This window comes from Melopsittacus undulatus, chromosome Z (genome assembly GCF_012275295.1).
Source record: "Melopsittacus undulatus isolate bMelUnd1 chromosome Z, bMelUnd1.mat.Z, whole genome shotgun sequence".
NCBI lineage: Eukaryota > Metazoa > Chordata > Aves > Psittaciformes > Psittaculidae > Melopsittacus > Melopsittacus undulatus.
The window spans coordinates 30,053,800-30,067,015 of NC_047557.1; the positions used below are offsets into that span (position 1 = coordinate 30,053,800).

The window sequence follows — 13,216 nt, forward strand, 5'->3', positions numbered from 1 at the left end:
AAAATACTTGTAAGACTTCCACCGCATGTCAGCATGGAATTACTAGGCACACATTTGCTAGGAACAAGAAATTGTTAGCAACCGGAGACCAAGACCAAAAGGAAATCAAGTGTCAAAAGTAAAGGATACTTATCCTCTACCTTCTGTAACTAAGTCACATCCCTGGAATTTTAACTGCAGCATTTCAGGTCCACAACAGAAATTTCTCTGCTTGTTCTCTAAATTTCATTCAAGGTATTTTTTAAAAAAAAAATTATCTGAATAATTCTAGCAAGTCTTTTTGAAATAGCTTCTTCCATAAATACAGAAGTAATTACACTGGGATTCAGACTTAAAAGAAAAGTATGCCTATTCTTTTCTATAGCTGCCAGTACAAGAAATTCCTGAATGCTGACTTCCTAGGCACTTAGTAGTGGCATTTTGGTCACAGTTTTATCACATAGTAATTAAGCTATTCAGCTTTTACTGTGAACAAAGATATTACAGATCATTGTCCAAATGTTTTAGGAGTTTTGAAACACCACCAGTGCTGAGCATTTTTTTTTATTTTTTTTTTTTTTTTTTTCAGAATCTGAGATTTGGGAAGACTTCTGTGATAATCTACAGAAAGCAGTGTGGGTCAGTAGTCTCACTTTCAGCTGAAAATAATTTTTGTTCTCAACAGTTTTCTCTTGAAATCCACCCCTTTGCTGTTCTCCCAATGAAGTCGAAGTGTCCTAAATACTATGAAGTCCTTTACTCTCATTTTCACAGACTTGCACAATCAATCTTTTATAAAGTTACATTGTATACCAGTAGAAGCCTTGCTCTAAGGAATGCCATGCAATGAGAAACTAAGAGCCATGTGAGAGAGACAGAACAGATCAGAAACAACAAGCCCTTGGAGCTCCCTTGGAGCTGCAATGTGAAATGTGCTAGCATGAAAAGTGTCACACGCTCAGTATAGGTTGGATTTCCTAAACAAACAGCTTCCCTAAAGTCTGGAAAATTGATTTTGCACACATGTACACCCTCTTCAAGCAAATAGTTTAGCCTTCACTTTAGCCATGTAAAATTTTAGGTTTTGGCCATCTAGTTTGGCTATACCGGACACTGCAAGAATAGATTTATGGACAGACTCTCCCACTTGTTTCATTAACACTATGTAATTTTTTAGGATTTAAAAAGACACAGTTAATTTTAGTCTGCTTACTTTTTAACTGTTCCTATTTTTGCCTCTTGCAAAAGAGCATTTGGGTTTTTTGTGGCACTGTTGTGAAATACTTTGATTCCATATGTTGCAAAAAGTGGGTGGGGATAAGGCCAAATAAAACTTTGCATAGACCTACTGCGTATGTTCCTTCAGTCCAAACAGTGCATCTTTTTCAAGGGTTCAAAATTTTGAAATGCAAATGCAGCAGACAAGTCTAAAAATAGACCTGAAGGTCTACAGATACACAGACCTACTTAGGCAAACCAAATTGCAAAAAATACAGCACCTAAGTAACGATGGCTTTTTACAGTGATTAATATGACTCGTTGGCTGGTTGGTGATTTTTATACATATATATATAAATCCTGTTTTTATTAAAATAAAATAAAAATAATAATACAGGTGACAGTTATTATTTTAATATGGTACGTAAGAAAGGATGTTACAGGCTAGAGATGAGGGAACTTCTAAACCAAATGAGACAATGCAGGGTATCAAGAGGCCCTCAGTTTGTTGGAATGCGAGATTCCACATTAAATTTAGTTCTTCTGTTGTGTCATTTCTGAATCACTGTTCTTTAGGGAAATGTCAATGCTAAATGAGTATTTATAACCAAGCCTTAGTGACTTTGTCTGGAGGAGTCCATAAAGAGATAATACACAATTGTTGCTTAGATTAATGCTGTTTATAAATTATGAATCAATGCATAAGCTATGAATCAATGCATTAAAATATTTTCCTTTTTAAGTAGTAAAACCAAACCAAACAAAACCAACCACAACCAAACAAAAAAGAACCCCACTGCCAAACTGATAACATTCAAATTCAATTCTGTCAGAAATGCCATTCTTTTGCTTGTCGCAAGAACCTGCAATGTCAGGTGGGTGATGAAAAGAATATCCTCAGCATTTTCATAAATGAATTATGAAGTACTGCTGTATATATATTTTCAAGCACCAGAAAATCATTTGTTCAGAGGAGAATATCCTTTATAGATACACATGTGAACTCCTAAAGGCTTCTAGTTTCAAAAAAAAAATTAAATTAAATCAAGAAATACCAAGAGAAAAGCCTTTAAAATTTTCAAGGCTTCTTACTTCTTCCTAAGAAAACCATAATCAAAGTACTCCATAGTATTTAACTACTTTCACCCAGAACTGCAGAGACCAACAGAGGAGTTAGGCATTTTAAATTTTGGCAGCAGTTAGGAAAGAATTACTCTGGTTTAGGAGCTAGATCTGTATACTTCCTTAAAGCAAAAAAAATACTCTATTTCTAGTTTATAATAAATGGGAGCTGTGAATAGAAATCACAAAAATTAATTCAATATTTTACAGAAAATACACCTTTTGAAGTCAAAAGTCTTCTTTTTCCTCTTTAGCTTGAACATGAGCAACACAGTTCCTACACAGGAACACAGTTGATACACACCAGTATCAAATACATGAAAGTCCTAGTAAAAAGAAAAGGTTTGGGGTATTTTTTAATATGGTCATTCACAAGATAAACTTCAATTGTATATTTATACAGATACATTTAAATGTATATTCATACAAATACATTTAAGCAGAAAATGTGGTACATTACCATCCTGCATTCTCCAACAAATTCCGTGCAATGGGCTGAGGCACTGAGCAGTTGTAATAACCCATGCCTATATAGGACCTCCATATCTTGTTTTTGCTTGCAATATTGTATAGAGTTTCAAGGACTTCATTTTCACCTAATTGAAAAGAAATTACTTCAGAAAATTACAGCATTTAACTAAATGCCATGCACCCCTGTGTAACAAACAAACAAAAAAAAATCCAACACTGGTGAGGCAAGTATAAACAGTAGCAGAATAAAGGAGGTGATCCTGCCCCTCTACTGTGCTCTCGTGAGACCTCACTTGGAGTATTGTGTTCAGTTCTGGTGTCCTCAACATAAAAAGGACATGGAACTGTTGGAACAAGTCCAGAGGAGGGCCACGAGGATGATCGGGGACTGGAGCACCTCCCATATGAGGACAGGCTGAGAAAGTTGGGGCTGTTTGGCCTGGAGAAGAGAAGCTGCGTGGAGACCTCATAGCAGCCTTCCAGTATCTGAAGGGGGCCTATAGGGATGCTGGGGAGGGACTCTTCATTAGGAACTGTAGTGATAGGACAAGGGGTAACGGGTTAAAACTTAAACAGGGGAAGTTTAGGTTGGATATAAGGAAGAAATTCTTTACTGTTAGGGTGGTGAGGTACTGGAATGGGTTGCCCAGGGAAGTTGTGAATGCTCCATCCCTGACGGTGTTCAAGGCCAGGTTGGACGAAGCCTTGCATGACACGGTTTAGTGTGAGGTGTCCCTGCCCATGGCAGGAGGTTGGAACTAGATGATCTTAAGGTTCTTTCCAACCCTAACTATTTTACGATTCTATGATTCAAAGCACAAACCAAGAAAAGTAGAGATCAAATAACAAGCTGGTAAAATATTTCAGGAAAGTTAAATTCTTCCAAAATTCTGGAAAATGCAACAACTGAATAATAACAGGGTTTCAGCCAATATGGAAACAAAATTGAGAGAAACAGTGGTAGACAAATGGCTTATGGAGCCCTTTTTGTGCTAATGCCATATACAATTTGGTCTTTGCACATGCATTAAAATATATCTCAGAAGGCACTCTTTTATTAGTTAGACTTTGCAGAATCATCACTGAATGAAGCCACAGCAACCCACAGCTATGATTCAGCGTTTCTAACAAAGCCATATTTGCACAGAATGGGCTCAAACCAAGCACTCAGGAGTAATTTCTTAGTATTAAAGAACTGCATTTTCTCGCATCTTCCCTAAGGAGCTGATAAAAGAGAGCAGTTCTTTTAGCTCAATTTCAGTATGCCTCACCTGTTAAAAAGATACAGTATTTCTAGCTTAAGAAATTCCATTTAAGATTAATTTTTAAATGAGTCTGCCAGTTTAGTTTAGAATGATTACAACAATGTTTTTGAAGTTACAACAGAATGCTTTTTGAAGTGTTCAGACAGAAAACATTTGCACTCCCTCCCCAGTTGTTAATTTAGTCTTTGGACATACTTCCGCATAATTCTCAGTGTAAGTTTCACAAAAATCACATTCAGTCAACCTGTTCCTAGTAGTCAAAGGATAAAGTTACCCAGTATTTGCCAAAGGGAAAGATTTACCAAGTATTTTAGTATCTGCAGATGCAGAAAGACAGTCAGTTAGCTGCCTGAGATTACACAGGGAGATACATCTGCCCAGCACAACAGTGCCAAAGCACTCAGGTAGGGGAAGTGTGACTTTCTTCATTCCCCCTCACCAAAGTCTGACTGGGGAAACTGCTGTACTGGGGCAGCTGCACCAAGTTCTGTTCATTCTGCACTGCAGCTGGAAAAGCAGACTTGGGAATGTAAGGCTAGAGATCACCAGTGCAGAATAGCTTGGGTCTCAACACTTAATTCTCCCCACAAGTTACTCCAACAAGATAGATCAAGTTGAAACAGTTAATGCTGTGGAATCTGGTAGCAAATAATTATCTAGGTAGAGAATTTTGATTCTCTGGAATTTGAATTTCTTCTGCAGCCATAAACAAGGATATTGCAACTTCAGCTCTATTTTCAAAACTGATCTCTCCTCTTCCTTTTACCTGAAGTGCTTTTATTGTGTTCCATGTATAGATTAATTAAAAAGAAAAATCTGGTTTTCAATTGATGTCTTCCATAGTTATATTATACCCTCCACAAAGTTATTTTTCTACTGATCTTCAGTTCTCACTTCAAAGTTCATTTCTCCTCTGCCTTTACTCAGTATTACTGTTAGATCTAATGTATAAAGATTAATTTGTTGTTGTCAGTAAATGGCAACTTTTTCTGAAGGCTCAAGAGTCATGTGTTTATTATATTTCAACTCAGCACTGTCCAGGGCAAAGTTTCATAAACTGGTGGCCAGCTCTGGTTTCCAGTATTCCTCCCACACAATTTCTTCCAGGTGCACTTGTTTCTTTATTTTAAGTAAGAGTTTTAACACTGAGGAGATCTTCCTCTACCACTTGCAATCCAAAGGTTTCATGAAGGACAGTTTGGGTGCAGTCTGAGAAAGGGATGGCTTTATTCTTGCAGAATTCAAACATCAGTGCTCTTTGAAAATGGTAACAAATTTGCTTAACTCCAAATTCAGTTGAAAGCACACTAGCCCAATGTCACACACAAAAATGCATTAGAAATGTGATTTCTGAAGTAAACACATACCACAAATACTGTACTATGTGCCAGATAGCATTTCCTTTGCTTGAGTGGATGGTTCTTCTACAGAGCAATTTTTCAGCTAACATAGCTAATAAACTACGACATGAAGAACTTGTGCTGATATTTTCTCTGAAATAAACCAGTTTCTAAACTGATTAAAGACACAAAGAAAAAAGGCTAGTGGGACTGTAGGCAGCTTAGATAGCAACTAAGCTTAAGAGCTGAACCACATCCCACCTGGAAGACCTGTGCTGATAGATCCCAACACTGAATATATTAGTATTATTACATACAATATGGGTAGCTACCTGTGATGACAGTTACAGTACTAGTTTCAATGAGGATGGTGAAATGCTGGAGGGCACACTACTTACTTACACTCCTGCTTCTCCTCACCCTCCTTTGGTTACTAGGAATGCAACAGCAGCAGCATAGCTCAAATACACACCTCTGCATTTGGCATGTCTCTTTGAAGAGACTTGGGATGAAGGCTCCTTTCCTAATGTTTTATACTGCCTAGTAGTTCATCACAGCTTGCCTTTAGGAAGACAACCCATAAAGAGCTGCATTCCTGAGTAATGGAAATTAATAGCCCCTGATTTGCTCTATAGCCTGGCTTAAGACCAAGCAGAAGTTTTTACACATATTTTATAAACTAATGATTATAAATTCTAAAATTTGAGAATGTAACTGGGAATATTTGGGGGGGGGGGGGGGGGGGGAGAGGGGATATGTAGAAATGGCAGAGCTTGTAAGCTAATTTTTAAATTTAAATCCTGAATTAAAAAAAAAATATTTCTGCTTTCTGGAAAAAAAAGAAGTATAAGTATGTACAAAGCCTACCTATTAAGTAAAGGTGGACATGACATACAGTAGCAGTATTGAAGGGGCAACTGCGACTGAGGTAGACAGTAGCTTTGCAGGGATAAAAGAAAGAGGATTACTCTTATATAAGATGATCTGTTCTCGTACTTCAAGTGGGTCAATCGCTACAAACATGCTAAAGCACCTTCAATACCTAAAGAAAAGCTGATTGTGCTGGTTTACTTACTGTGACAGTGGGAAAAAAGCTCCGTAGTAGCAGTTGATCACAGTTAAGTACCAAACAGATGCCTAGCCTTGTTGTAAATAGTAACTGAGCAGAAATTACATGCCAAAACAACATTTCCCCTTAACTGTATCTGCAGAAAAAGCTGAATGTAAAAGAAGTCCCCTTCCAGAATCAGTGAGGTACAGGACTGCAACTTACTGTTAGGGAAAACTGGACATTTTGCTGTTTTACCCCTACTGGTGTTCAATGGCATGTTCATTTGGCTTTACAACACTGTCAGTGGGCTCATGGCAGCAGGCATTTTTCAAATGTCTTTTTTTTTAGGTCAGGAAAGGAACACAGATACTTCTGCCATATTACATATCGAAAGAAGCAACTCAACTCAGAAACTTTTTAGCACAAACTACACTCTTCTCCTCCGTCATTGACTATGTCTGTACAAGAAGAGACTTACCAATACAGGAACACTAATAACTATTGAAAAAACATTTCTAGTGTAGATGCACTTGTACCAGCAAAGCTTACCATTTATCAGAATGGCTTTTTCATTCATACCTAAGCAAAACAAATGTCCAGTTAAGGCTAGAGGCCTTCTCTTTCCATATATTATTATTATTGTATTATTCTCCTTCAGGGGAGTAACAAAGCTCAATTCTTCCATTGAAGAGTAGGGCTATGCTAAAACATCTAGGAAAAACAAAACATGTACAAAAAGATTGTGCTTCTACTGTAATGAGAGGTTTTATTTATGAATAATGGAATATGCAATATGATTTAAAACAGCTCTTAAATATAAGCTGCATCCATAGGAGGGTTTTTTTGGTTTTTTTACAGCTATTCAGCTATTGCATACACACAGCCATTGTTTTTCTGTCTTTCAGACAACTTGTACATTACAAGGGAAAACAAGCTTTCTTACTGCCACACTAAAATTTGAAGATAAACACCAAATGTACACACCAGAGATGAAGCCTAAAGCTATAAAAGTTTAAAATAACCCAAAAATATAGTTGCTGACACCTATGACAGTCACCCAGATGTATGGTCTGTTCAGGGGTTTTGGGTATGCATATCTAATTGTAACTGTAATCATTGACTTCAGTGGGACTACAATACAAACTCAACTGTGTTTCCTAATACAAAGGAATATCTTGAGCACAGCTGATTCATTCAACTGCTCTCTGGAGTTACTGTGATCATGTTTTTTAAATGAAGTTATACAGGAAAGTGGAAGTGTATATTTAAGCCACTAGGAGATACTATATTAGAAATTTTGTGAATGCATAGGTTGAACAACATGTTTTGAACTGCCTTGCCCTGTTCTTTCATTGCATGTAGGAGTTTGGGGGATAGTGTGAGCAAAATTGTCTTCATACAAATAAAAATAACTTGTTGAGAATATCATTCTCATGAAATTTCCCTAGTTTTGATATTTCCCTTTAATAGAAGGGGTATGACAGAGAAATCATATATCATACTCACATAAGAAATCCCAGACTGGTGATCAGAAGAAAGACAGTGTTCTCTCCAACGATACATTAGCAAGGAAGCAAGTTTTACTCAGAGAACAGTGTCCTAGGTACACGATGTTCAAAGTGAAGTTACACAGCTTTAAGCTGAGGCTTTTAACTTTTATAAGCTGTGGAATTTTCTGCTATCAATGCAGTGGAGAACTAGTGGCAAAAATCTACACATTAAATTTCAAAAGACAATTCATCACATTGTCTGCAGAAGAAAATACAGCATTGTGCAGAAAAGGGTTTTCTATACCTCATGCAAGCATCCTTTGAAAACTCCCTGTTGCGTGCCATGCAATATGAGACTGCATCACAGTCACATTCTTTCACAGTTTACTCTAGGGGAACAAGAACAGCATAGCAAGTGGAGCAAAATGCCAGTGAGTTAAATATACTGTTAGTTAATGAGGTCCTGTTGCACTGTGAGAACCTCCATACAACAGAACATGAACGGATGCACAGCAATGTAGGAGACATCCACTTCAAAATTGCTATGAAAATCAGCATGAGAACACATAAACTGCATCAGGATTTTGACTTAGGTTGACATCACCAGTTTAGTTTTCAATAATGTGCAAGTATTTCAGTGCCCAACAGTACTATATCACTTTTATGTGTTTTCTTATTAATGTAAAGCTTCACAAAACTATCATCTACTTTAAAAAACCCACAAAAAATAGAACAAAACAACAATAAAAAATTGAAAGGTTTTTAAAAAGTAATTAGTGAAAATCTACATTTAACCCCTCTTACACACCTAAAGTTACAATAATCTTAAAATATTTTTTCTCTGAGGATGAATGAAAATCATGCATCAGTCTGAGAGTACCTTGATTAAAATACATTAACTGTAGGAAAACATTCCAAGCAATACTTTCATCAGTTATACAGGAAGAAAGCAGTGATTGAATTCCACTTCACCACCCCCGTCTCCATTTTAATAGGATGGGGATTTACCAAGAAATAAAATACCACTGTACCAATAACATATGTTGGAAGTAGAAACTTCCAGTCAACACTGCATCCCCCCTGGCTACAATCTGTATTTCCAGGCTCTAGTTTTCCTGGCTGTTCACTGTGGCGCTGCCTCTCATCCGTGATGTCATCTCGGAGTAACCAGATTGAACTGGCCGGGAGCCTCACCGGAGCTGCGGGCCTGCAGCTCACACTCACATTACAGCGCATGGATGAGCAATGAAAAGAAAGCCAGCAAGAAAGGTCAACCTTCCAGCAAACAGGGCACAGACTCCTGACGCAAATATGAAGTTAATATCGATGCAATTGACTGCATCACCTGAACGGCCCCAGGGCTTTGTTAGTTTCAGTGGAACTGTTTAGCTACGGTGCATGTTAAGCATTTCTTTCACTCACAGGTTTTCCAGCATCATGTTCACAGATGCTTACCAACATCCCAGTTATGCAGACAGAAGTTTCGTGCTGTGATTGCTGACTTTTAAAGATGCTAATATCTAAAACCTCATCAAATCATTTGAAGTTTTCCGCAGCGTTTTGCTGAAGTACTGTACTGCCAAAATTGCTGGCTCAGTTTTGTGTTCCTGCAGGTTTATGCATCTCCCTCAATCAGACAGATTCTAAACGCTATCCGTTACTCTACTGTGTATCCATTATACGGAGACACAGGTTTTGAATGTTATTAAAAAGTGCGCATTTGGGGGTGAGCAGGAGGAGGAAGACACTACACGAACTTAACAACAGAAAACAAAGAAATCCTGCAAAAAAGCCCACAAAAGGCAGTGGCCCATTTGAAGCTACAGTTCACACCAAGGGGACGATTTTTAGCCACACTTTTTCCTTTCATATCAAACTCCTGAGATAAAGTGTAAGCACTATAGCAGTTGAGCTCAAAAGCAGATTTTGAGTAGCTCCGCTCTGCCACACACGTTTTCCTACCGATTTCCGACACGAACGCAAGAAGCGCAGCAGCTGAACTACTAACAAGTTAGTCTGTGAAAGCTGAAGTGTCGGTGGTGGTACTGCTACGCTTACTTAAGACTTACCCCGCACTTCACTTGTGCGGGGAAATCTGTCCACTACACGTCTCAGCGGGGACACTCCTGGGAGTGCAGCCCAAATCCCTCCAGCGAGCGCGGGAGGCCGGAAGGCGCCGCGGGAGGCAGCGGGGGAAGGGGTCCGAGAGTACTCGGGACTATGCGGTTACTTACAGACGTGATCGTCCATCCTCAGCGGCCTCCGAAGTCGGATGCTGGCCGGGATGGTTTTATCCATCAGCTCCTCGACGCTCTGCAAAGAGCAGACCGTACTCCGTAGTTACTTCCAGAGCCGGGAACGACCGCCCGCCCCGCACGGTGCTGTGCGGGCACCTACCTGCACCCCGATGGCTCGCATCATCTCCTGCTTTTCCCTCTCCCGCGGCCCGATGTGCCGCAGGGAGAAGTCATCGTGCCGCGGCAGGAGCTGCTCGATGCACCGCGCCGCCTCGCCGCCACCCCAGCGCAGCGGAGCCCCCCCCGCCGCCGCCCGCAGGTGCCGCGGCGCCCCTCGGGCCGCCAGCCGCCCCAACCAGCGCCCGCAGCTCTGCATGGCTCCGCCAACACCGCCGCTGCCGGGCAGCCCGGCTTTGTGCGCGGGGGGCGGCGCGGAGCGGCCCCCCACCGCCGGCTCCAATGGGGACCGGGGGCGGCGCCGTGCGCGCCCCGCCTCGACACCACCTGCCCGCCCGCCCCCCCGGGCTACCCCGCGCGGCCCTGACCCCATTCATCCGTCCATCCCCTCCATCCACTCACCCATACATCCGTGTATGCATCCATCCCTCCATCCGGCACGGCGCGGCGGTGCTGGCAGGGAGCGGTGGTGCTCTCAGCTCAGCTGGCAAAGCCTGGTGGGATTTTTCCGGGAAAGGGGTTTTTCTGCCACAAAAGCTGTACTGGGATGGAGAAAACAAAAAGGTTTCTGTATTTCTGCAGTAGAGCATGGACTTGCTTTCAAGTTACTTGCTTTAGGAGGCATAATACATGCCACTTTCTATTGCAGCCGGGACCGGTGTCTGTATGTGTATGTGCACATTCTCCCTGCTTTAGCTTCTGGCCACATGAAGGTAGATTTAAATTAGACACTAGGAATAATTTCTTCACTATGAGGGTGGTGAGACACTGGCTGAGGTTGCCCGGAGAAGCTGTGGCTGCCCCATCCTTGGCAGTGTTTGAGGCAAGGCTGGACAGGACCTGGAGTAGCCTGGTCTAGTGGGATGAGTTTCTGACCATGGCAGCAGGTTGGAACTAGATGATCTTTAAGTTCCCTTCCAGCCAAAATGATTCTATGATTCTCTATGGATCTTGGGGAGCAGAAAGCTTAACTGGAACCTATTTTTCTCTGTCTTTCGGTTCTGAGGATAGTATCAGCATAGTTACAAATTTGTACTTTTACTGGTATTAAAAGAACAAAGTGCAGCAACATTGAGGACATGTATTTGCATCAACATTTAAATAGAGTAACAATGAAAGATAAAAATATATTTCTCAGATACACATTGATTTAATCTCCATTGTATAACAGATTTACTGCCTGTCTTCTGAATTTAATGAGGTAATTTATCACTTCTGCCAAACCTAAAAAAAAAAGTCTAATTTGCACCAAAGATCACTGATGATTGCAACGATTGTATATTTCTGCAGTAAACGTGGAACTACTCCCCTCACACAATCGCAGTTATCTGAACTACTCTGTTATGCTGGAATAGGCACCAGTGTGTATTTGGAGTAGAGACTTAAGTCCCTGGTTTCAGAATGAGAGAGACAAAGATTACACACTAAGCTGCCTCCTGAAAACTGTATTATGGCCTTAACAAGCAAAACAGGAGTCCTGAACAAGTAGAAAATGAAGCTTGATGTCAAACATAAATAATGTTTGATATCAAATCAACAAAACCTAGCTAATAACAATCATAGAATCAACCAGGTTGAAAAAGAATTTGAGATCATCAAGTCCAAACTGGGTGTGTTGGGACTCATCCCTTTGGGTAAGCCATGCTTTTACTTTTCTGATACATTTCATCCCTTAATCATCTTGTAGGTTCAAATAAATCTACCACTTCAAAGTATGTAGACAACAAAACCAGCTGTTTTCTGAATGTACATAAGCAAAAAGAAGGAGATTTCCTGGAAGAGGACAGGATTGCAAACCCATGTCTTGCTATTAAAGCTATTTGTTCAAACCTCAGAAATGTGCATGTCTTGGGCTAAGGCACTGGTACAGGATGAGCTGCTATGCAGCTGCTAGGGATGTCAGTTTTGTTAGATGAAACACAAAGCCCTTAAGAGGAATGCCCTATATAATTCAAATTGAAGTGACATGACTTATGTACTCCACTGATATTTTTTAGCTTTATTTGAATGACAAAATAAGGACAAAAAACCTCGAACCTGCCTAAAGTCCAGTCATAATTTTGTTAAAAACTCTCTTGCAGTTCTACCACTACAAAGATTATGGGTTGTGTTAGAGCTACCATTTTTTTCTCAAGTTATGAATTATCACAATAAGAAAATTTTGTCATATTATTTTAAGATTCACCTCAGTTCCCTCCTATGACCCAAATCTGTAAGTCTGTTCCAGCTGATATGCTTCTGCATTGCTGTAACACCGAACATAAAGACTGGGTCAGACTACAGTGTTATGTGTAACAATAGCCTGCTCCTGACACTGGCCAATTACAGCTATCTAAGGATGCATACAGGACTAGGACAAAAAGATTAATTGATAACACTCTCCAGTATTTCTACAGTCAGTCAGCATCCTCGGATTTCTGCCCTTATGAGCTCTCAATGTGCTTTTTTCCCCAGTTTGTTCAGCTCCCTACTGAAACCACACAAACTGTTAGTGTGATAAAAATAACAGCATATTATTCAAAACCAGTCATTTCATAATCCTTTATTTCTCAATCTACTATTCCTTAAAGCAATGAAAAGCACTCACAATGTTAATGACATCCCAACAAGTAAAACGAAACAAATCATGCAGGTGTCAGTACAGACTGACCCCAACACACGCTGGCTTCCCATAGAAATTCCTCAACAGAAGGAAAGGTTTCAGCAGCTTAACTAACCACCTCTGGTGCCCTTTTCCAGGAAATTATTAACCACCATTACAGTTTTCAAAAATTTCTAGCAGATCAGGTGAGGAATGCCTACCAAATGGTCTCTTAATGACCAGGCTTATTTTAAGTGTCAATCCAGATAGAAGACATTCCGACTA

General features: G+C 40.0%; 1 protein-coding gene across 1 annotated transcript in view; it reads right to left on the reverse strand.

Annotated features, from left to right (window-relative positions):
- Positions 1–10,551, reverse strand: part of GLDC (glycine decarboxylase) — a 42,606-nt gene extending 32,055 nt beyond the window's left edge. The window contains exons 1-3 of the mRNA XM_034072717.1: positions 10,334–10,551; positions 10,171–10,249; positions 2,780–2,915 (exon numbers count right to left, since the gene is read on the reverse strand). Of these exons, the coding sequence (XP_033928608.1) occupies positions 2,780–2,915; positions 10,171–10,249; positions 10,334–10,549 (431 nt within the window). The 5' untranslated portion in view covers positions 10,550–10,551. The remainder of the gene's footprint in view (positions 1–2,779; positions 2,916–10,170; positions 10,250–10,333) is intronic.
- Between the last annotated feature and the right edge of the window lie 2,665 nt (positions 10,552–13,216).